Source organism: Nothoprocta perdicaria, unplaced genomic scaffold, assembly GCF_003342845.1.
Source record: "Nothoprocta perdicaria isolate Ctin4 unplaced genomic scaffold, notPer1 scaffold_41, whole genome shotgun sequence".
NCBI classification, from domain to species: domain Eukaryota; kingdom Metazoa; phylum Chordata; class Aves; order Tinamiformes; family Tinamidae; genus Nothoprocta; species Nothoprocta perdicaria.
The window spans coordinates 3,428,263-3,452,843 of record NW_020455655.1 but is presented as its reverse complement, the minus strand read 5'-3'; the positions used below and the strand labels follow the sequence as shown (position 1 = coordinate 3,452,843).

Sequence of the window (24,581 nt, the reverse complement as noted above, 5' to 3'; positions counted from 1 at the left end):
TGGGAGTTTTGGGGCATGTTTACAGTGTGGCTGGAGATATGATTGCCACATGTGTGGCTTCGATGTGCCTGTAACTCTGAAGTTTCAGGTGGGTGGACTATTGTGCAGGGTTGCTCTGCTTGCACGTACTGAGAGGGGGACTGACCACCCCTTCCAGAATTTGCTCAGTTGTTTTGTCCCAACTTGGCTCTATTTTGGGTACTTTGGTGATATCTGAGCCGCCTCACTGATGTCCTCCTCTAGGTCTCGTGTGAGTGCTGTSAACACAGCAGCATGGGTCAACTCCTGCCTTGAGTGGTGGTGATGTGTGCTGACAGCCCAGAGCACAGCCTGCCCTTCCTTTCTGCTGCTGTTGGAGATGTCAAAAGCTCTTAAATTTTTATGCTTCCAGAGTTTTTAAGGCTACTGCAGGCTTTCCCAGCACTCTGCAGCGAGGTGGATGCAGCCCCTGGCTTAGAGGCCAGCTCTAGCTGTGATCTCCCGAGTCGGTCGGGTGGCCGGCAGAGGAAACGCACTCYGCATGTGGGATGCGATGAGACTCTCATTCCTTGTTTACAGCTGCTGGCAGGCGCAGCCYCGCGTGACGCGCGGCCAGCCCTGGAAGGGATCCCTCCGCAGTGGCACAGATCTCTGTGAACGGAGCCGAGGTCCTGATCCCTGGTGCCCTGCACCTGCTCCCACCAGGAGCTCCTTTCCCTGAGGAGCTGGAGAGACTGCTGGCTTGAGTTTCCCCYGGGATAGTTGCAGAGCCTTGGATTTTACTCTCTGGAGCTGCTCAATAGTCAGAATATACACTTTTCCTGCAAGCAGCATTTGGACCTTTCATCAGCTGTATTGCTGTGGTAATATCCCCTGTAGGATGAGTTTTTTACTCAGCTCTGTTCAGAACTTGCTAGGGACGTCAGGGACTGTTATGTTTAACTGTGCGACTTATAGTTCCCGTTGGTTAAACAATGCGAATATTATCCACGCGGGATGTGTGCGGATGTGTTTGATCTTTTTGGCTCCTTTGCAGGTTTATAAAGCTAGATTCCTGCAGCTACTCTTGTTTTGACTTGAGACATTTCAAATGCAGACTGTTTAAAAATTGGACCTGAAAGAGAACAATAATTTATTAGCAACAATAATTTAATAATATTGTTAATATTTCCTATGTCTGCTGAGATAAGGCTTATATCAACTGTCTTACCAATCTTAAGTAGTTGTTGTGCTAGTTCCTTGAGACTCAGTCAATTGGATACCTTGTAAAAAGTTATTTTATTTACAGAGATATCTTTAGTGAAATTAATGGAGTTTTTGATATAACTGATAAGAGACTCTGGACCTATATTAATATACTACTTTTTAAAAATGCAATCATCATCTAAGCTGCATTGGATGCAAGCATTTGCATGTATTTCTCTAGATTTCTGGAGGGCTTCTATTTCAGAGTAGTTAGTATGATTTTRGAAATAATATTTTCAAGATACTCCCCAAAGTGGACAGAAACCAAGTAACTAGCTTAGCGTGGCTGTATGTCATGGCTTTTGTTGCATAATAACAGGGGAGAAAGCTCACTCATTTTAATGATGATTTGATATCCCATCAATCTCCCATCAATGATTTTACTTTAAAAAAGAGAAAGAAGTATTTTACCTTGGAGGAGTTTCTTTGAGAAATGGTAAGACAGGTTTTAGAAACCTGTTTTGTTTGTTTGTTTTTAGGGTTCTGTGTAAAACCATTTCTTATTCCAAAATGGGGAAATATATTTTGCTTTTACTTGAACAAATAATATGAAAATCATCATACAAGCTACTGTTAACCTTTTTATCTCAAATGTAGTTCAAAATATTTAAATGGTTTTGGTCTTCATGTGGGAATGGAAATTAGCTCTTGGCATAGCTTGCTCTAATTGAAATCAGTTTGTGTTTTTTAAGTTCCTTCCCTGCTTGACAGATGATATCATTTCCTATGCTTTTTGTAATCCCCTCTGTTTCGCTAAGATTGTATAAAGCTCAGTTGAACTACACATTTTAAAGTAACTATACACCTTTTTCTGACCTACTTAGGACATTGTCCAAAAATCTTCACCAGATATTTGCTGTGTTTTTGCAGAGAATTTTACTTTTTGTTGAGGAATGTTAGCACATTTTTGTTGTCTGAAGTACTGAAGAACATTCAAAATAGAACAAAGATGTATCATAACTGTTAGGCACATAAGAAATGCAAAATACAGATTTTTACTTTTAATTGAAAAATTAAGTGTGACTTTTTTTAAATGTCAGRCTGTTTTCAATTCTTTCTCTAATAGCATATTATATTCTGTAGATTCCTATTGCTATATGTGGTAATACAATTAAAAATACTGTTTTTGTTCAACAATAAAAACAAAATTCCATTCACATTCTTTTGAAATGTAATAAGAGAAATGATGCCTATGGACTTTGTGCAGCACCAGACCTTTGGCGGGTGGCATCCCACCTGGAGGCAGAGGGCTGGGAGTGGGAAACCCAGCCACCCCCGTGTAAATGTATTAGTCCTTGTCAGACAAATGCAGCACAGACTTTTATGCTTCACTGGYGTGGGGCTTGGGTTGCGTTTTCATCGTTATGAACTCGCAGGGGAGGTTTTTGGCTCTGAGGACTTGCTGTCTGGGAGCTGCCCAGCCCAGCAGCCAGCGGCAGCCTGTGGGAGCCTGCACATCAGAGGTGGAAAGAAATGGCCCAGATACGTTTCCATTTTCACAACAGAAGTCCTAGCCAGGCAGGTCATCTTCTGCTCCTGCGTGTGCTGACATGAAAAGGTCACTTTGTGGAGCTCTGTTATTCCTGTTCCCTTTCCTTTAATGCTTCCAGTCCCCATTGCCCACATGATTGGACCCTGGTGATTCTCCATGGTTCTGATTCAATCAGAAGTTTAGTACTTCCCCTTGCTTATGGCTTGTTCTCCCTATTGCAAAATAGGAGGCAAATGCTGCATGTTTATGTGTGACTGAAATGTTATTGACTTCAGTAAATACAGATGGTATCAAATTCTGATCCCATCTCCTATTTTTCCTAGGAACTGTGAATCAATATTCTTTTCTGTACTGGCATTTTAAATATCTATCCTAAAACACACAATCTCTGTTCTTAGTGTTGCTTTCCAGTGAATCAATTCCTAAAAATTCCCTTAGCAGATAGGTAATTGTTCCTGACTGGTTCAGTTTGGCTCAACAGAATCTCTTTTCCTTTCAAGTACAACACTGTAACATCCGGTGTATGAATGGAGGTAGCTGCAGCGATGACCATTGCCTCTGCCAGAAGGGATATACAGGAACACACTGTGGACAGCGTGAGTAAAGTCCTATTAATACAGATACTGTGAAATGTAAAGTGAATTCTGAGACGTGTGGATTGCACAGCCTTTAATGCAGACTTTCAGCTGACATTGAACTTGCAGTTGCTCAGGTACAGTGGAATTTTACAGGAAAACACATGACTTTGTAGTATGAATGCTGAGTGAATTCTCTCTGATCAGGACTATTAAAATAAATATCAAATGAATTCATAATAATTGAATATAACCTGATCCTGTAGTTCTCACACTGCTGTAATTTCCATTGATCTCCAGGGCTTTACGCTCACTGGAGCAATAGATCCTAAATTCCATATTTACATGAGATTCAGTTTTCATCTCTTTGGCAGTATTAAGATTTTTTAATAATTATTTTAAAAATAGTTTGTATTTCAGAGTTTAGTTATAAAGTTAGTACACTTCTGGAATTTTGCTCATTTTGACGTTGCCTCGTTAGAGTTGATTTACAGATTTTTGATTTCCTCAATTCAGAACCAACAGCATTTCTGGATTCACTGCTTGAAACCTATCCCAACCTGATCCCAATGGTCTCATGCTCTTGGCTGGAGTGCTGTGGAGAAACTCAAATAAGGATGGAGATACTGGTTTTGAACCAAAGCTGTAATCCTGCTATGTAGTGAACTGTTGGTCCAAAAGTTCATATCATATTTAATGAAACCCTTTCTGTGCTCCATCAGAGTCAATGGCACATTTTGCATGAACTCYGGTAGGACCATAAAAGCTGTGATTGTTAGTGTGGTGATATTATATTCCCCTAAAATGATGAATTCATTCTACTCTATGCCATGAAATCACAAAAGATTACAAATAGATTTGGAAAAATAAGGTATCTTGTCCTAKTCTGTCTATAGCTTCTATCAGTGTGCTAGGGGTGGTCAGGTATATATAACTTTATGTRTTTCTGGAAATAAGTTGCTGAGTGTAACTTTTGCCTTCTCTCTGATACAGCTGTCTGTGAAAATGGGTGTCTAAATGGTGGGCGATGTGTGGCTCCCAACCGATGCGCTTGCACGTACGGCTTTACCGGACCCCAGTGCGAAAGAGGTAGGGGCCTGAAAATTAAAAAAATGGGTGTTCCATCTTGCTTAATGCTGACTTGAAAATACCAGTGATGTGACACATTTAAATACTAATATTGTATTATCATCTACAAATAGGTAAAACAGAATTGAGGTACTTGCAGAATGCAGTGTATGGATTCTTTGCTGAAAGCAAAACTTTGGTCTGAGAGAACTGTAGAGACCTCCGTTATGGATGACTACAGGTTAAAACTGTAACAGCTTTCCTCTACAGCATTTTTAATTGGATTTTTTTTTTTAGCATTGATAAAAGAAAAAATCGTTCAATCTTACTTTCTCTCATGATTTTATGTTTGGCAGGCATTGATTAACATGCTTTTAAAGGTTAGTTCTTCACCAAGATAGATTTTAACAAGTCATTTGCTCTTCCTGGAGCAAAAATTCCCATTTAGTTACTAACAGTAGGGTGTTGTGCCATCGCCTACATTAATTCGTAACTGAACTGATTAGGGTTTGTAAMTTCTATTGAATTTTGTAATCTTAAAAATAATACATTTTCAGTTGATAGAATTGATTGGTAATTAATCTCTTCAGAAATGCATACAAGCTAACCCTGTAACAGGCTGCGTTATGTGTCTGTGAGCCTGCGGCAGGTGGGATGGGTGGTGACCTGCCTTTGGGCTCACGTTAGGGATGTGCTCAGGCATTTCTATATGAACAGCATGGGAGGTGATGCAGAAAAACAAACCATGGGGGAATAAGACTTTGTTATGTGCTAGAGCAGGCAGTAGGGTGAAGGAGATACTGTCCGTGCTCTGTACAGCAGAGAAGGTTGCAGTGTTGGCACTGTGGGGAGTCTTGCCGCTTGTYTTGCCTCTAGTGTGCTGAGATGCTCTAAGTAGTTCAAACTGATGGTGAAATATTTTTAAAGATTGAAAGGTAGGTCAGTTCGGAATCCTGCTTGGATTCTCACTGCTGGAAAGGAGTCTAATCGGTGGAAAAGCATTAAGTGTCTTAGGTTAAATGTCCTAAGTTTGAAGAGAATAAAAGCTAGCTTTGAATCTCTAGTAGTGCCTGCTTATTCTGTATGTGTCTGAGCTTTCAGTTTGCTGAAGTACTGCAGTCTGTAAGTTTAGAAGAGGGTTGTTCAGTGCTCCTTTTACATTGTCTGATCTGGGACCAGTGTGACTGCATATAATTGGGAGTGATTTCAAGGCTGGAGCCTGTTAGCAGCTTCATTCCTGTCCCTTGGGGCCCCTGCCTTGCTGCTCTTGTTGGGTGGAGTGCGCAGGGGGTAGCACAGAGCTGCTGGAGCCAAGTCTTGCCATCAGGGAATCCCAAGCATGTTGCTGAGCATGGCCAAGGTGGAAATGCTTAATCTGTATGGCTCTTCCATAAGCAGTTTTCTTAGGTTTGATTCTGTAGATACACGTAAAAGAGAGACCAGCAATTAATGAGCCACAGGATTTCAGATTGATGCTCACTTCAGAGCTGAGGCCAAATGATAGTCATATCTTCCCAGAAAACCTCTGAAATTTGGTCTGTTTCACAGAGATTTCCTGCAGCCTCTGCACCTCGCTGAGCTCATGTGTTCTCCTCCCCTAGAAAGGGTGTGGTGGTTTTTTGGTCGCTGAATCACATTATGCCATAAGAAAAACTTTTTTCTGAAGATAGCTTTTCAATTCTAAACTCATGTTGGTCTTAGCTGGAATAACTTGCATTGTTCAGCACATGCACCTGTGCTCACTAGGGAGCTGTCTGGCTGCAAATGATTTTACACATCTGTCAGCTAAGTAAAAGGTTGATATTTTGAATCTAGCTCTGGAACGTTAGGCAGATTGACGACATTCCCTGGTTGGATTCTGCTGTATGTGTGGATAAATGCTGTTCAGTATACAGACTGACAAGATTCACGCCTTGCAGAGTAAAACTGCATCTTTATTAAAAAGAAAAAAAAAGTATCCCTGAGCATGGAGAGGAAAAGGAAATTACTCAAAAAAAAGTCTTTGAAATTATTCCATGTCTGGGAGAAGCAGGAGAGCAAGAAGGTTGTTTTGAAAACATTGTTTCTGTGTCRTGCACATGTGTAATATGCAAGGGGGTGATCTGTTTTTGTGGCATGCATGTTCTCCATGTGCTTGGCTGTGGTTTGGCTACTAGTTTATGCCATGCCACAAGCTAATGGTGATGTAAGTAATTTACTATTGCATGGCACGCAGTGCTTCTCTCTAGTAATAGTTAAAGTTGCTGAGTGTTTTTGGCATGTATGTCTYCCACCAAGGAATATTCCAGTTCTCCAACTGCAAATGTTGTATCTTAGAACAGCCTTGAATAGAACAATATTGAGGCAACCACATTCATGGGGATTATTCTAATAATCTAATCTAGAAAACAGTGAAAAAGATCTAGGTTGTTACTGAAAAGTTTGAGCCAGTTTCTTATGTCCAAATTTCTTATGTTCTGTCTGCTTTTCTAAGTAATACTTTTTCCATATGTTTAGCCCATATTTATAATAAAACACAGTAAGACTTGTATTGCGTCAGTAAACGCTGACTATGTGGTTGTCAGTGAACATCTGCAAAGTGTGTATATGGGTCAGTATCTTCAAATACATATAAAATCAAGGACAAATACATATAAAATCAATTGGACAAAAGACTTGCTGTTTTCATGTTGCAGCAAACTCCATTAAAGTCTGTGGCAGAAGCTTTTTAATTATTCTTTTAGGGAGTAGCAGCTGGCCTCAGACAGAGCATGCACAGCACCCACAGTGCTTTTAGTGTGGCTTGCTGGAAGGGTTAATGATGTTAGGAACCACTGCAACTAGGAGCAAAAGGAATATTTAGGTTTGTTACCGTCAAGGGAGCTCCTCTGCATGTTCTGACAACGTGAGCCATGTCACCCATGAGATGCACTTGGTCAAAGCTGGACTGATAGTTCTGGTATGGTCAAAATAGTCTTACACCTAAATCATTAACTCCTATGTAGTCGTGCATGGTGTCTGGCACCTTTCCAAGGCAGGGGAAGCCTCCTGGGCACACTGTCAAGTATGGGCAGGTGTATAATAAATACAACAGATCTGGTATTTCTTTGGGATCGTGTTCATCTTAAAGGTGAATTAGACATAAACAGCAAAAGTGTAGTGGAATTGGAAAGGCTTCCTACAGCAGTTTAAGATAGTAGTTTAAAATATATAGCCCAGAAAGGAAAATATTTAATAGATTCGGGCTCAGTTAAAAAATATTTATGTTTCTAGGATTCATTCTGAAAGGTGCTGAGTTCCCTGCCCTGATCCAGTGATGGGCTTTAACATGCGTCTAACTTCAAACTTGGAGTTGTGCAAATGCTCAAGGGCCTTGCTGGATTTTGGCCCAAGCTGTCAGGCTTTAGGACTGAGATGTGCACTGAGCTTCAAGCAAATTGTTTAGTCACATCGCTGTTGTGAAAAGCCAGCACAGGTAAGAGAAGATTAAGATGCAAACCCAACAAAATTTCTTCTTCTGGTTAAGAGCTGGCTGCTGTCTTTACACCATTCTGCTTTTTATGCTGGAGTCAGTAATGGCAGTTGCTCATAATAGAAGCATGCGAGTTCCCTGTAGAGCTGCTGAAGAGATTCAGAGCAGGGGCTTAGCTTAGGTTCCCCTGAGGACAATTCAGAACATCAACAGCTCTTTTTATTGTCTGTAAAAGAGCCCGGGGATCTGGCTAGTACTGTGAGATGCCCACGTTTGGCTCATATGAAAACATCCTTATGTCATGCACTTTATGAAAGCCCAGAGGAAAAGGCAACGTGTTACAGACTTGGGGAGATCAGATATTGTTATTAAATGTTACAGAACCAGTCCTCCAAAGTAGCGCATAAAAGTTGTCTTGACTCTTTGAKTCTGTTTTGCTTTGGACTTTGCATGATTATGCTTTAATAAGGTGACTTCTATAAAATACAAAGCTGTACGTTGTCGTTATCCTTGTATTCCAAAAATGCAGCAAAGTGCATTTTTTCCTGTCTGGATCCATTTCGAGGAACACAGTGGAAGCTTAGAACGTGTTACAGCCCTGTTTGTTTATCTGAGTGCTTGTGACAACATCAGGGGCTCAATCCTGCTCCATCTTGGAGTTTTGCCAGTGACTTTACAGGGCAGCAGAACTAGGCCTGATCCAGCTCAAGTATTAAGAATATATCATGTGTGTTGTGTTGGTGTTTTTTGTTTTTCTTTTTCTTTTTTCCTCTCCCTCTGTTTTTCTGGACTCAGAATATGAGCAAATGATGGCTTTTTCTTCAAACAGAGTCGTTTCTGTACTGCTCTCTTCATGGCAGGCATTTTTGCATAATTTTTAATTATATTTGGCCATTATTAAAAGTTCTCAGAATTAATGCCATATGTAAAAATATCTTTCCCAGAGCCACTCCGTGAAAGTGCAACCACTGAAAGTGGTCGAGAGCAGTGTAGTACTGTGTATATTTTTTTCTTTCAAAATATTACAACGGGTYGAATGTTTTCACCAAAAAGACACTGCACCCCTTCGTGTGCCCCATCTCTGGTATTTAGTCTAAATGGAAAGTAAATAACAAAGTGTAGATAGCAGTAAAAGTATGTTCCCAAAGCCTTATGTTGCATTTAAAGTAGTATTGCAGCATATGGTAGCTGGCAAACATTTGAATAAACTTGATTTTTGTAGCTGTCTTCCAAGAAACACATCTGTTGACATAGACATGTAATTTCTGCAGCCCTGTAACATGAATTCATGTACRCTAGGATGGCCAGGCTTGGAGGCCTGGGCTGAGGATTCTTGCACACCACTTTTCTCCCTGAATAAGTAACTCAGTTATGACAAATTGATTTAACATATTCAGTCACAGAGTGATGTTTTGCTTTCTTTAAAATAAGTGGAATACATGTATGTTGTCCCTTCTATGTTGTCTTTYACTTTTAAAGCAAAAATATGGTATGAGTGTTTTGGAGTATTTTTTTCTATGTAAGAGGCTTAGCTAAATGGATAGGGTTTTTTTTTTGTTTTTTTTTTTTTAAATCTACAGGGGAAGTTAGTACAGAATTACTGTGTGGGATTTAACATGGGTTATAATACTTTGCAATATAATCAATAGATCTCTGGATCTGAACTCAGTACTAAACTTAGTCTGTTATTTAATGCCAAAAAACATTTTAGGGTCTTTTGTTTGTGAAGGTTTTATCCATTGTTCTGTTCCTTGCAAATGCACAGCTATCTAACCAGTCATATCTCTCTTTTTTTTTTTCTATGCTTTGTGCATTTCCACCTATCACGTAGCATGTATTAAAAAGTTTCTTCAGATACATGCTTGAAGCTTACTCAAGATCCATAAATGATTCAGTGCATATGGGCTTGGGTCTCTTGTGAGATGCGAGGACTCCAGCTTTGCAGATGAAGCTGAACATTTACATTTTTCTCCAAAYTGAGTTTTGATTTCAGGCAAACAAATGCGAATCTAGAGTTTTCATTCAGCTCCTTGGCAGTCCCTTGGGGGTTTTTGTGTTGCCTTGATGGGCTACCAAGGGCAGTGACCACTAGATGTGCAGCAAGGTGTTGGACTTCTTGGTTTGTTTTTGGTGTGATTTTTGGCTGTAGCAGCGGAGATCCATACAAATTTAAACACAAATCAAGGAGCTCATGTTTTGGTTGAGGGAGAAGTAATAAGGTTTTTGACTGGTAATTGCGTGTGTCCCCAAATGGCCGTGCGGCCGGATCTGCACTCTGGGGAGCGTGGGGAAGAACTTGCCTGATGTCCTGGGCCRAGCAAGTCAGATCCCTGAGTGTGCTGAAAGCCCCAGTGACCTTGTGCTGGTGTCTGGTGTCACCGCAGCATCCCAGGGAGCCCTCCAGACTGAGGGGCTTTAAACCATTTGCTGTTGTTAGCACTTCAGATGTGCCCATTTCCCGCAGCTCAGCTCTCTCCCAGTTCCTGGATCACAGCCTGGTTTCTAGAACATAAATCAGCTATTTTCTCATGAGACTTTGCATAGGAAAGGTGCCTTTTTAAAAGGTAATGCCTGGAATTGAGTCTGATGCTGAGAAATGAGTAAATGAAGCTGAGAACTTAGCTAACAGTGCCCACCTAGCCATTTATGGAGAAAAATGTTCCTCCTTCTCTGGGCCACTATGTGCTTTGATACAAGAAAGCAAAACCACCTAAAATCCATTGATTTGTTGCAGTGAAAATAAATATTTTGCTTGTGAATCACCCTGAAATTTTATATGAATATTTTCCATTCAAGCCTTTTTCTTCTTATTGAGCTGGTAAGCTGAATATTTTTTTTACAGTTGCACCAGAGGGAAAAAAAATATATATATATATATATATATATATATATGATCCCAGAAAGTGAAATTTGTGAGTCATGGAGTCTTTTTTTTGTTATTAGTTTAGTAAATCTCCTAAAACTTCCATGCTGGTCAGCTCTAAGAAAGAAAAGAGAACTTCTTTGGAAACCTCGCAGATCATACCTAATGCAAGGCTAAACTGACAAGGGTATTTCCAAGTAAAACAATTCTTTTTATGTAGGTCAGCTGCAAAATGTGTAACGCTAACGAAAATACATTTTAAGCAGAGCTGGTCAGAATGGCCAGGATAACTGTTTTGTCATGTGTAAATTCCCATGCAGCTTAAGCCAGAGGTGATGATAAAATCTTCTCTATAAAAGTTAAGGCTTTTCTGTAGTGGTGTGCTGCATTTAGGAAGATAACTCATATTCTCTCCTAGTATAAAAGTTGCAAATATTTGTAGGAAGTAACTATCAAAGAGCAACTGTAGCAATGGTCACACTTGCACTTCCAATTGGCCTTGGGAGGTTCCAGAATAACGACTGGATGGTTTTATATATTTTTTTTCAGTGACAACTTGTACGGTTTGGCACTCCAGTGAAATGCTGTAGGAAAAGAAAAGAGGCCTAAATAAGGTCTGAAAGGAAAGGAGCCCTAAGAGAAAGATTGCTCTCCGAGATGTGCTCTGCTGTAAAACAGAATTTAGCTTTACACTTCCTATCCAGAAAAAGCTTTTATGGAAAAAAAGAAAAAAAAAAAAAAAAAAGGAAGGAAAAACTCTGTGATAGTGTTTAAGAGATTTTTATGCCACATCAGGTCATATCCCTGTGAGAGAGGACATTAGAATTGTTTGAAAAGCTTTTTAATACTGCACTGAGCTTTACTTGTTGCACAAGAGGATCTATCCAAAATCAGAAAAGATGAGATGTTGCACAGAAGACTCTTTACTTTCTTCTGCTTTTCTCATGTTCTTTAGAAATTAAAATCAGAAGCCAACATGAAAGTCCATGCATTCTTTGTTCTTGCTTAGTGATGGACTTTGGTGACTTCAAATGCAGTAATAATTTGCTGAACCATGATTCTTCTAGCACTCTTGGTGTGGCCCCTATTTCACTTGTGTCAAGTGTTTCTTACAATGCTGCAATTAAAGGTTTCACCATCCCACTTGACTCTAAGATTTTAATTTGAAAATGCTAGTACCTTGTAATGGATGTAGCTGAGTAATGCACAAGTGTTCTTGGAGACTTCTTCCACATCTTGACTGATGGTTTCATCTGATTTAGGAGGGAACTGAGAAGGTGTTAGGACCTCAAAAGCTCTTAAGTCTACTTAAGTTTCCAAAAACCAGGACAGCAAATTAATAGGTATATAGAGGAAAGAATGTGCTGTGCACTTTCTTTCAAGTGCAATTAAGATGAATCTTAGTGAGACCCCTTGAACTGCATCTTTAAAGACCTTCTGTGCTGGAAGTGTATGATCAGACATCTTGGTTCAGCTGAGCAGTGGAGTGACAGAATACCACTTGAGTTTGACATGTTTATAGGAGGTAATAGTAAAACCAGCAAGCGGGGAGTTATAATTGTCCTGCTGGGATATGAGGAAAGCCTTTATGTGAATCTCCATGTCCCAGTAGGACAGTATGGGTGATAACTTGGAGAGATTCGTAAAATGGCAGTATGACAGCTTTACAGTCAGATTAATGTGGTTTTCAAAAGAAACCACAGGGTCAAAAATGACTTTCAGGCTGCAGGCTTAAAAAGATCTACTATCGAAATGAGAAGTAAAAAAAAAGGGTGATTGATACAAAGCTGAGAAAGGCGAGGCAGTGTTAGATCAGTTTGGCACCAACAAACTTTAAGATACCAGTTAATGAAACAAATACTCTGCCTGAATCAAATGACACCAACAGTGTGAATTATCCCAGTTACTTGATTCTTGAAGTGAAGAGGCAAAAGGAATAATAAGATGACCAAGTTGCGAGCTGTTTGAGGGCCTAAAATGTTCTAATTTCAGGGTAAGAAGGTAATGCTGTAAGGCATTGGGGTAGCATAGATGTTAGAGGGTCATAGAGGAAGAAACAAGAAAGAAAATKATGGTAGAGGTTAAGAGGGGATGTAACCAAATATTTTTCTCCCTCTCAGGAACAGAGCTATAGAGAGCATTGAAGACAGGTTGAGAAGTTGCTTATTAGGCAGGGGAGACGCGGTGGAGATGTGCATTCCATTCATCTGAATGGCGATTCTAGTAAAAACAGCAGTGAGACACCAGCCCTGGCCAGGAATGGTGAATGATGAATGACTTAGCGAGGTACCTCGCTGGGTGTTTAATCTGTGTGGTTATCCAAATAATTTGAAATGCTTCTCTTGGCCTGAGGCAGAACGGGCAAAATGAAGTGCCATGCATTAAACCTTGTGATTTTTCAGCTCTTGGGTCCCAGCAGGAACCCAACAAGATACGGCTCCATGAAAGGTGATACTATATTAAACTAACAGTACAAGTTGTATCAAATTCAGTTCCAAATTCAATACAAAAAGTCATGTTTTTACAAGGCATTTTAAATATCGCAATAGCACTTCAGTTACTTGCTGATGTCAGTATAAAAAAAATGCTTTGTACAGCTGCTGACTGCAAGGAAGATGAGAGGTTAAATTGGGTTAACGGAAATGAAAGACGTGCGGTGGAAGAAATATTGGTATCAGAATGTTTACAAAATTTGTCATTAAATAACACAAGTGTTTTAATTGGAGAGCCAATTTAAAGCACTCTTTTAAAACCATTTTTACTGTTTATTTAAAATTGATTTTTTTTTAGTAAAATGTACAAGGAAATACTAATTTATTCCTCCTGAAAAAAAAAAGTGGAGATGATGGCAAATGAATTTCAGTCTCTTATTGTGCAAGACTTCTTGAGCAAGGGCCTGAGCCACCAATGTGTATTAGAATAATTCTGCTATTCTTACTACAGTTGATTACAGTGCTCTGTTATAAAGGGTGGAGGCACTTGGTTGTTCTCCAAAGAAAGTGAGTAATAATTGACCTAATGTACAGAGCACATGAATAACATATTCTTTTGGTAAAAAAAAAATTTATGTTTTACAGGGTGTGCTAGAGTTCACATCCCTTTTTCACATCTTCCAAAAGATTTTAAAATACTCAGCTGCTCTATTAAATTTCTAATTCAACAAATACTCAAATACAAAGTATGCATTAGATAAAGCTCTTGAGTCGAATCCAAACATTGAAAAATCTTTTAATCTGCCTTGAAAACAGCTGTTTAGAATTTTGAAAAGAAATAACAACTTCCTCAGCCTATGTTACTGATGTCGCTGCAGTCTCAAGCTGGGAGGAATTCCTCTTTGTTACTCTGATGGGAAGCCTCGATGCTGCTGCAGTGATTCAGCCATCCTCAACACACCAGGAGTGATGGTCTGGCCCTGTTGAAATCAATGGCAACTTCCTCCAGGTTCAGTGTGATGGAAGTTGGGATTTCACCTTTGTTTGGCTCAAGATTGGAGGTGTTTTTTTGGCTGTGAACTGTAGTTCGTAGTTACAGGAGCCTCAATGAAATTTCCCCTTTCTGCCACTATTCTTCATGTTTGTCTGCTGAAGAATTCTCAAAACAAGAGTTCCTTTTTTATAACGTCTGAAATCATTTAAACATATCAGATGTTTTCTACGCACATGCAGCATTTATTCTTTGTTCATAAATACTTGGCTAATCTTAGAAAAWATTATGTAGTGACTCTGCATTAAATAGCGCAAATGAAATTTCTAGGCAAGTGCCCATTGCATCCAAAGAAATACCGGAGAGTACAAGATGGTTGACATTATTGTAATGAACATCAAAGGCAATAACTATTTGCCACTTACTGTAAGCTGTTGTCAAAACCCCCTAGGCAATGGCTTACTTTTATTCCCCAGCTCTTCATTTTGCTATGTCCCGAGGGTAGATTATACATGTATTCCCCACACGCACACACAAAACAAAGGCATATTGGTTGTATATTCAAACATATGGACAGTGTTTTAAACTCAGATGTAGAAGTCTTACTGCTCAGGGAAATGAAGCCTGGATGAAACTTCTCTCTAGCTGTGGAAGTGATCCAAAACCTACTGAAGTCAGAGGAAGGGATGCCCAAAGACTTGGGTGGGCTTTGAGTCAGGCCTTGTCGTTGAGGCAGTCGGATTTTGTCAGCCAGGTTTCAAGGAGTTATGTGAAGTTGTTGAGAAAGCAATTAGCTCTGTGCTGTGGTACCTGCATGCTCCTATGGAGCAGTAACTTGGGACAAAAGTACAAAGTGCTCCAAGGCATAAGATGCAAATAAGAACATGCACAGACAAAGAAGAGTTCATTATCTGTAGCTGCAGGATATAGAAAATATCATTATTTGGAACTGTATTTAACAGCAATTTGGGATTTCAAGATGATGAGTGAGATCTGCTGTAACAGACTATAAAGGAAACTAAACAGATAGGATCTCTTTACATTTCATAGTGCAGTGTGCTTTTCCTTTCGGGCTTGTGTGCTACATGTGCACACTTCCAAGTGCTATTCTCATGATTTGCAAAGTGTTTGCTAGTGGCAACCCGTACGTATAGAGAGGTTTGTGTACAGCACATGTCCTCCGATGGCTGCTGATGAAATGTCAGTAGCTCACTGAAACCCAAAGGACATTTTCATGCTCATTTTAGCTGGATTTAGGTTGGGCCGAAATTTGAGCATGTTTGGAAGAGTCGTGGGCTTCTCTTTCCCCATGAGATTACCTCATGTATTTAGTAGCCACCATTGTGCCTGGTTCACAGCTGCCTGGTGCTGATGCAGAGGCGTCCTGGGCACCTACATCCCCTGATGCCTCCATGGTGTCAGAGACTCTTGACTGCTTGTGGAAGCTGAATTCGAGGCCACGTTTGTTCCATGTCCCTGTCCTGCACTGCAGAGCCTCATGCACACGTGAAAGACACGAGCACTTTCCTGAACAGGGCTTTTAATCAGCTGTTTAAAAGATGCAGCTCCAGTTTCACGTTCCTAATTACAGTGGGAGAGCTGAGGGGAGAGCAGCAGGCTTGCCAGGCAGGCGTTCCAGTCCAGGGGTTATCTTGTTTCAAACATGTGGGCTAAATTACATTATCTTTATAATTTAGACTTATGGTATGTTCAAACACTAATAAAGAGTTCATATGTAAGGGTGGTTTAACCACACTAAGCTTATTTTATTTTACAARACTAAATTATTTGATGCTTTAAAAACAGCTTTCTAGCTTGAATTTTAATTTATTTATCAGAAGTGTGGTGTGAAACCTGAAACTTAATTATGAAAATAGATGTTAAGGCACTTTCCTGACAGGAATTATGTGGATAAAAGACATTATTTCTGGACACAGTCTTAGTTTTGGATATAGTGCAGAATACCACTGATAATCAGGAGGAAGTTTTCTCTTCCACTGAGGTGTCTTAAATTATGAGCTTTCTACTGTTTTATGGGATTTTTTTTTTAAGCCACCTGAAAGTTTTCCCACAGCACTGGTTTAGAAGCAGCTGAAACTTTAGAGCCCACTCAACAGTCTGTTGTTCCATTAACATTGYGCGAGTGATGCATGTGTGTATTTGTGACCACCTAGACTCCTAAATGTACCCATTCTATTAAAAATTAAAAGAAAATATTTCCTATATTTTAAAGTACAAGTTTAAATTGGCACTGTAATTGCTAAACCTTGCAGTTTAGACAGATGCCAGAGCTCCCACAGAGGAACTCTAAACTGTTTTATGCTGCAGCCTATACGCTCACCCTTAACTCTTTGCTGTTACCCCTCCATAGAGGTGAGCTCCATCCCACTGCGCTTCCTTGCCTTCCTCTTACGAGTGAGGGGAACTCCAGGGTGCTCTTGGTCTTCACTTCTAAATCCAAAACAAAAATTCATTTCTAATAACGAAGGTATCCTCCATTTCAGCTGTGAATCTCTTTATGCTTAGGGGATTAGGAGTGTTGAACTGAACTACCAGGTTCCTAACTGTTTACTACCAGCAGCAGTCTAAATCAGTCCAGTGAAGTTAAAAGAAAAAGAAAACGTACTCAAGGATTTTGGTGGTGGTGGTGATTTTGGTGGTCCCAAAAGGCGAGGTGAGCAATGAGGCATTACTCACATATGGATTACCTCATTTCTGTTCTTTTTCCATTCCCTTCCTTGAGAGTCCCAATTTCTTTATAGGAACATCTCTTACCTCTGTATGTGCTTTGCAGGGTGCTGAAATAAAGCAGGAAGACTTGCTGGGTGGATAAAAAGGAGCGGGATGTACTTAAGTCTGGTATCTAGAAATGGGGCTCTGTTTTTGAAATAATTTGTGTAATCTACTACCCATTTGATTTGTGTTGAAAAACGGATTTTAAATCATGTTTTGTCATGGTTTGTGCTGTTTTGCGGTGTTAAAATTATCTGGTAAGACAGCRCAAAATTTACAGTACCTCAGAAAACCACAACTTTACTTTTCCCATATCAGTGTTCTCTGTTTTATTTCTTTATGGTGGGTAGATAGGAGCTATCTAATTTAACAGATAAGCAGCATGTTATCAGTGCAGCCGGATTAGGCCACTCTTCATGTGGTTTCTAATCCCTTCTTAACTGATACCACTATTTATCACTGCCCTTGTAGTTGTTTTTCTTAATTTAAGACTATGACACTGAACTCTATGAATAATGTCAGGGTAAATAATTTGTACCACATCACCTTGAAAATATCAAACCAGAAAAACAATGTGGAAATCAACACTGCAGATGGGGGAAAAAACAACCAACCTTTTGGGGAAGAAGAGGTTAATGGCTGCGATGGAGGTAATGGTGGCTTATTACTATGAGCTCGCCTAGTGTGAGCTGCTCACAGCATCCGAGGGTGCTGCCAGGTGGGACAGTCTGGAGCGTCGTGTCAGGATCCCTCCTGGCAGTGCCAGGATGTTTTTGTGCATCCCTGTGCTCCGCAGCGCAGGTGCCAGAGCTGCTGGTGCCACCGCTTCCCACAGGGCACGTGTTTGAGGCATCCCCCAGCTGCCAGGGTGCGACCAGGACTCATCCGCCTCAACCTGACACTTGGATTTGTTTCCTAGGTGGCTTTGCTTGGCCGGCCGCGCGATTAGCTGGCTCTCTGCACCTCCTTTTTAACTAGTTATTTGGCCGGACTGTCCTGGCAAGCCTCCCTCTGCCGCTTGGCTGGCAAGGCTCTCCGGCTGGCCGGCCTTTTCCTTCCCTTCCCCTTCGCTCCGCACACGTGGTGTCTGCTCGCTCCCGCTGTTTATCTCTCCCCGTCTTCTGTGCCTCCCACTCATCGATTAGATTCACTTTGATCCGGCTCCTCTTTGCTGCCTTCCTGTTTTTCTTCCCTTTGCTCTTTTCCTTTACGTTTCTCTGCATCCTTTTTTCTCCATGCTTGTTCCCTAAACTCTGCTCTGGCTTTCCCTGCATCTGGGCAGTTGTGCATCCCTTGCCCAGCTTGCTGKCCCTTCCTTCTAGTGCGCTTGTTAGATCCAGCTCCCACTTTATTTGAAACAGAGGCTGATGCAGCTGCTAGCACAGCACTGACAAGAAATGGGAAGGCTATAGRTTGGGAGGGTGGTTGTAATTGTTTATTTGTTCTTTGCAATCATGTAAATTCCTCTGTGAATCTCCTCTGCCCTTAGGTAGAAATGCCTGTCATAAGAACCTAACAGAAGTGTTTTGTTTCCCTTCTGTGGCATCATTCCCAAAGCTGCAGACTAGCCGGTATCTATGTATTCTCTGTAGCTCCCTATCATGTCCCTCAGGACTCTTAGAAATGCCACAACCCACTGTTTTAACCCAGACATCACAATTGTAATTGTAGCCTCAGAAATGCTCAATTATGTTACTGCGGAATAAGTATTTTTGAATGATCACAATGATGGGAAAGGAAGTACAAGCAAAACTCRTGGCATTTAAACATTTACTGAAGATGCTGTGAGAGAAGGCATAAAATTTTGCGGTTATTTTTTTCGCACTTGTTTCAAGCTTTATTCTGCATTGTTTGCTCAGATGCAGTTCCTGCTGATCCTGGTGGAAGTTTGGCCTGAGATAGGACCATAAGAGCAGAGTTCTCTTACTAGAAACTATAGGGTACCTCACTTCATCTCAGGTTAAAAGCCCTATAAATACCCCTAGTTTTTGTCCATGTTTTATTCAAACCTATTTTCTATCCACTTCTTCTGCCTTTTCTCTTGCATAGCCAATGTGGCCCATATTTTTAATCACTCTAATTATGGGATACATAGTATCATTAATCACTATAAGTACTGATTAACATAGCAGTCTCTAATGGTGAATACACATTATTGTCAGTTGAAAAGTACTGTTATTTCCCTGCATGTGCTTTCTCCTTTCATATGAGAAGTATGAATCCCGCATGAAAGGGCAACGTTCCCAGGTAGCAGCCCCTTCCTCTCAGCGAGCAACTCTCATCTGTCTGTCTTCTCTGTGATTTTAAAAGTTTTGCGATTGCTTTTACACATGGATGTCCAGCACAGATATATTTCCACCTAAAAAAATAGTTCACAGAACCTATTGAGTTGGAAAATTAATTAGACGACCTAATTGATTGTGCATGAGTTCCTTTGTGGAATGTGTTCTGCTGCTGCGGCCCTTGCCCAGCACAGCAAACCTCAGGAGCTAATTCCTCGTCTTTTACTAAAAGTTGACAATTATTTGAACGTAAAAATAACACCCAAAAGATCTCAACACRCAAAATGTTACGTAAAGGATCTTTTGTCACAGCAGTGCCAAGAGGCCTGGATTCAGCTCGGGGCTCCTTTACAGTACACAAACGCACAAATCTCTGTCCCAAGGTCTCTCTAGTCTGAGGAGGAAAAAATCCAAACAGCATCCAGAAGTATTGGCAGCCCACATTACATGTGGGGAGCTAATATACATGGAGATTAAGTCACTTGTGTAAGGACGTACAGGGAGTCTGTAGTGGAGTCTGAAACTGAACCCAGGTCATCTCAGTCCCAGCCAAGTGTCTCAACCACAAGACGATCCCTCCTCTTCCGTATGTCAGTGTAGAAAGTAGGCCAAGAAGCACTTTCCATTCTTTTATATACAGYGTTTCGTAAGGCTGTGAAGTATTATGTATTAGACAGGCATCTGGATCATCAGCAGTTTCTGCAAATACTTTTTATCTGTGAACAGAAGCAAAGCCCCTAGGGGTGCTGCAAATTTTACATAAATTACAGTTTTATCTATAAATAGCATAGTTATACCTCTAAATAGTATAGTTAATTGCAAGGCTATACTTAATTGGATGACTTTTAAGAATGCAAATATGTCTAAAGGACTTGTGTGTTCTGGCGCTGTCTGTAATTCTCCTCTGTTTGAGGCTCTGCTCCTGTGTCGTGATGTTGTAATGGTGATTCCTTACAGGAGCTGAGCTGCACTTACGCCTTCTAGGGTGAATTGAAAAAGGGAGGCTCGTGTGGTTTGACAAGCTAATGTACCTGTGGTAATCCAAGATATCTTTAATTACTCCTATGCTGGGTGTTAGTGAGGCTTGCAGTGTGGGAGATCCCTATTATTATATGGGAATTCTGTATCTTTTTGAGAGTCTCCRTAGCCAGAGTGTAATAAAACTGTTTTAATCTCTTGAACCTCAAATGGAAGAGGGGGGAAAAAAAAAACAGTGAGTACAAAGAGAAGGGCAGACCCATGTGTTTCCATCATCCTCCTTCAGCAGGTATCTCCCCTTTTTATATCAGTAGGGTCCTTAGTAATGTCTCCAGGATCATACAGAAAATTTACAGAGTAATGACATAAACAAGTATTAGTGGCTCATATACTTGATGTTGGTGGGTATAATATGTTTGAATTTAGTAGAATTGTACTGGGTTAGTTGAAAACGCTTGTCCGTCAAGATTAGATTATTTGCTGTCATGGAGAAAAATGTTTCTCCACTTCTAACAAYAGATATTGAGTACATGAGATAATTCCAGAATTGTTGCATGTTTTCCATAACATTTTAGCTAAGATACCGTCAGATTTAATCAGAGTTAACTAATGCATGTTATTACTGTATTTATTTTTTGGACTGCAGTCTTAATGTGAATCCCATATATGTGGTTATGCAAAATGAGCCAGATTCTGGTCCTGATTACATCGGTGYACACACAGAGTGATGCCACAGTTTCATTGAGGATGGAACCTGATCCTCTAATGCAAGTGGCTGCATGGTATTTCAATCAAGTCGTGGATATGTTTCACTGTAGAGTTTTAGACGTGAGGTAGAAGTGTCTAAAGTAATTTTTGTACATTGTCAGTATACATTTTTAATACTTTCTGAGAGTTTGGGAGAGTTATTTTGCAACCATCAAATAATTGTTAAAACGTTAAATGAAGATCAAATGATATGACATACATCAAAATGATATGCTATTAYTATTTTCAAATAGTTTTTTGTGCTCAATTAGTGGATTAGCTACAATATAAACTCTACTACAACTTTATTCAAAATACCTTTAGAGTATTAAATATTATTTTCTACATCCTATCAAATTTATCTTTACTAAAAATATGCTACACTAAGAATATATAAATCCAAMCAGGTTAAGTACCTGGCTGAATAGGTTTGGTTTGGTACCTGGCTGCCATCTGGAGAAGACAGTCTTCACTGAAATACAATCTACATGTCCCTTCCTTCTGCAGGGTTGAAGCTTTTCCATTSCTAGAATTTCTCAGGAGTGCTGATTCTTTTTGGTTGTGGAGAGGAGGGAGCTTTCTTGGGACAAGCCAGATAATTCCTGGCAGCTGCAACAAAGGAGGAAGGAGAAATTGTTGATTGTTCTAATTACCTTGGTAAAGAGCTGCCAGCACTTCAGAAGTTCTATGTCCTGTTAGGACCACAAAAGTCTTTTGTCTATGTGTCTTCATGAAAATATATACTTACCAACACCCAAAACATCCTTATTGTATTTACCRTCTTCCCTCCAAGTGATCCATTCTGAAATAGTGTCGACTTCTCACGGTCCTCCTCTATGTTTGCTCTTTGTGTTTCACTTAGCTTGAGCAGTGAAACTGCCCCACTTGCTTCCTCTCGCCTCCCGTTGGTTATTCATAATCCATTTTTAGTTCTGGACTGAGTTTGGTGCGGTGTTCTGCAGTTGTATTTGGTTTCATGACACTGCAGAGGGACATTTGTATTAAAGAAATATTTCTGATGTGTATACAACTTGCTGCTTTTTAAATGTGGGCAGTATCTCTTTAAATCCTGTGTCTTGCATTGTCTGAATGTCCTTTCTTTGGATGTTGATCTATTTAATATACTGTAACTCATTAGAATCTATTTTTCTTGAACAATTTGCACTACTTTTGGATAGCATCAGCTGTTTTATAGTCAGTGTCTTCTGGAGCCAAATAGAAAAAGTCAAAGAGCTGGTCTACTAGCTTTGTTTTCAACTTGCAATTTAATAGTTAATACTTTCTGGTATGTTAAGAGAGTTTCTATAACGTGGCACTTCTTAAGACCTCTTAGAAGGTCTAAGACGTAATAAACTTCAGCCAACTTGTTCTTTCTGAGTGAAACTTCACAAATGCTTCAGTTGAACCTGATCTCCTTAATAATCATCCGGTCTTAACAGTAAATGTGTCACCAAAAATAGTTACTCTTTTTTTTTTTTTCTCCAAAAAGGGAGATGGAATCAGTTCAGAATATTGTCTCGTTGCTGTTAGTCTGTATAGTAAGAAAATYGGAAAAAATGAAAATTTACAAAGAAATGTTTCTTTGTAGCTTATACAGCAAAGTAGAGTCGGCTCGAGTTTGTCAGGTAACCGGTTATTCAGAAACGAGAAGTTCTTCTGCATTTAGCAGCATTGCTTACTGTTTTCTTCATCATGGAAAAGAATAAAATGTGGTAACAATTTTCTGTATTTGGACTGCTGCCRCACATAATTGGGAACAACAGAGCTAAAGCCTTGATTTTGGTGAAATGCTTAGTCTGCGTGTTGGATTAARATGTGTGCAACAAATCACTCCAATTCTATAATAATTTTTGAGCATTATTTTTTTATTTTATTACTATAATGTTATTACTTCTCAGTTACAGACTTCGAGAACTGGGTCAGTTGCAAGAACAAAATTGGCACGAAAATGGTTGTATATTTGTTCTTGGGAGTAGGTTGCCAAAAAATCTTTTTAAAATGGTCAACCTGAATTGTTCAATGCATCGAATGCAACTGATAAAAAGGTAGTGTTAGTCTTACACGGTTAGTAAGCTCTTATTTAAAAGTCCTGTTCTTCCAGCAGCATCCTAGGAAGACTAGATACAGTATTTGCTAGGTAGGCGTGTTAAACACATCATCTGTGCAGCACTGGATTTGTGAAGCAGCTTACGGAATGGAAAATAAATTTAGGCTGCAGTGTGCCAGCAAGCCAGTATAGGAGAACGGTTTGCAACAAGCAAGGTGAGGAAGACGTGCAGAAATGGGCTTATCAGAATCGGGAATTAGGGGGGAGTATTCCTAGGGATGGGGTGTGGGGGGCAGTAGCTGATTTTAGTATGCTTGACTAATATAACTTAAAGGGTTATAACTAATAGAACTTAAAGGGTGATGGAAGCAGTGGGACTGGCATCTTGGAGCGGAGACGCCTGCTTGGCTGCGTCGCTGTGGGCTTTAAAGGCAGTTCTGCTGCTGGATTTACCCCTTTGCCTGGTGCTTGGTGGGTGCTCTTGGAGACCCTGGTCTAGTGCCATCTTGGCCGTGTCCCATGGGAAATGTCAGCTGTTGGGGCTCCGCACCGGCCATGCCCTGGGGAGCTGGGAAATGGTCCCAAGCTGCAGAGCGGGCCCTGGCAGCGCCGGAGAGCAGACGGGCAGGGAGGCTGATGTTGCTCCATCTGCCCCGTCTAACCACACCAAGCCTCGTCGATAGGAAGTTTTAGACATTGTAGGAAATAAGGCTTAAAATGTTTACAAAATTTTGTTTTCTTTCCTTCTGAACGCCTCCCAATACCTTTGCCATGTACTTTCCAGTGATGACACACTGGGATCGGAGGAGGATGAGTAATAGTGTATGTCTGGGGGGAGGAGAGGATGAGGACGGCTGCCCAGTGAATAAGAGCCTGAGGAAAGGGCTGAGGAAGGAGCCTGTTGTGACTGGCTGTAGTTGTCACCCGGCATTTCACCTGTGAACAGGAGTTGCTGTGTCTGGGTTTTAAATGATTGGTACAGCGACGCACACAGGATTGCTTCAGCATTTTGGAAGCAGCATGTGTGGAGCCCTCTGTTTGCTCTCTYTCTGAGGTCAGCACATATGAAAATACCTAAAATCACTCGAAAGGACATGCCTGCTTTCGAAGCAGAGTCTGCAAGGCCAAACCTTAGCTTTCTGTATCTCTGCATACCCTGAGGGCCGGTGTTTGCTGCTGCAGTCAGCTCCCGGGCATCTCGCGCTCTCCTGCCTGGCTCAGGCTCACTGTAATTCTTGGGTTTTACAGCAAAACCTCCCACTGCAGGTATAGCACATAACTGCTTCCCAAAGCGGAGCCTTTTAGTGCTTTTCTCCATCATCTCTGAATGTATTGCTGCTTTGCCTGAGAAGAGAGCAGTGGCTGATATGCTGCAAAACATGTGGTGATGGARACCCTTGTTTTCCCTTTAAAACTGTAGTTGTTTTGTGTTTGTATAGTGAAAGTGAAATAAGGCATGGTTTCCAGTCCTCTCAAGAAACAAGGATTTCTCAAAGAACTTCAGAGTTCTTAGAGCTGGTACCTCTCACCATATCTGCATTGCTGCTGTTTTATTACACATTTGTTTGAGTTTTTTGTACACATTTATGCCATTCCTGTTTTTTAAATTCAGGAAAAATGATAATATACCTATGTGCCTAAAATCACCAAACATAATTGGCTTGATATGATTCTCATTATTACTATTAGGTTTCTCAC

The 24,581-nt window shown here is 40.4% G+C and overlaps 1 protein-coding gene across 1 annotated transcript in view; it reads left to right on the top strand.

The window, feature by feature from the left end:
* The window catches only part of FBN1 (fibrillin 1), a 137,191-nt gene that overhangs the window by 16,727 nt on the left and 95,883 nt on the right, over positions 1-24,581 (top strand). Inside the window, exons 4-5 of the mRNA XM_026045677.1 lie at positions 3,217-3,312; positions 4,285-4,380. Coding sequence (XP_025901462.1) covers positions 3,217-3,312; positions 4,285-4,380 — 192 coding nt within the window. The remainder of the gene's footprint in view (positions 1-3,216; positions 3,313-4,284; positions 4,381-24,581) is intronic.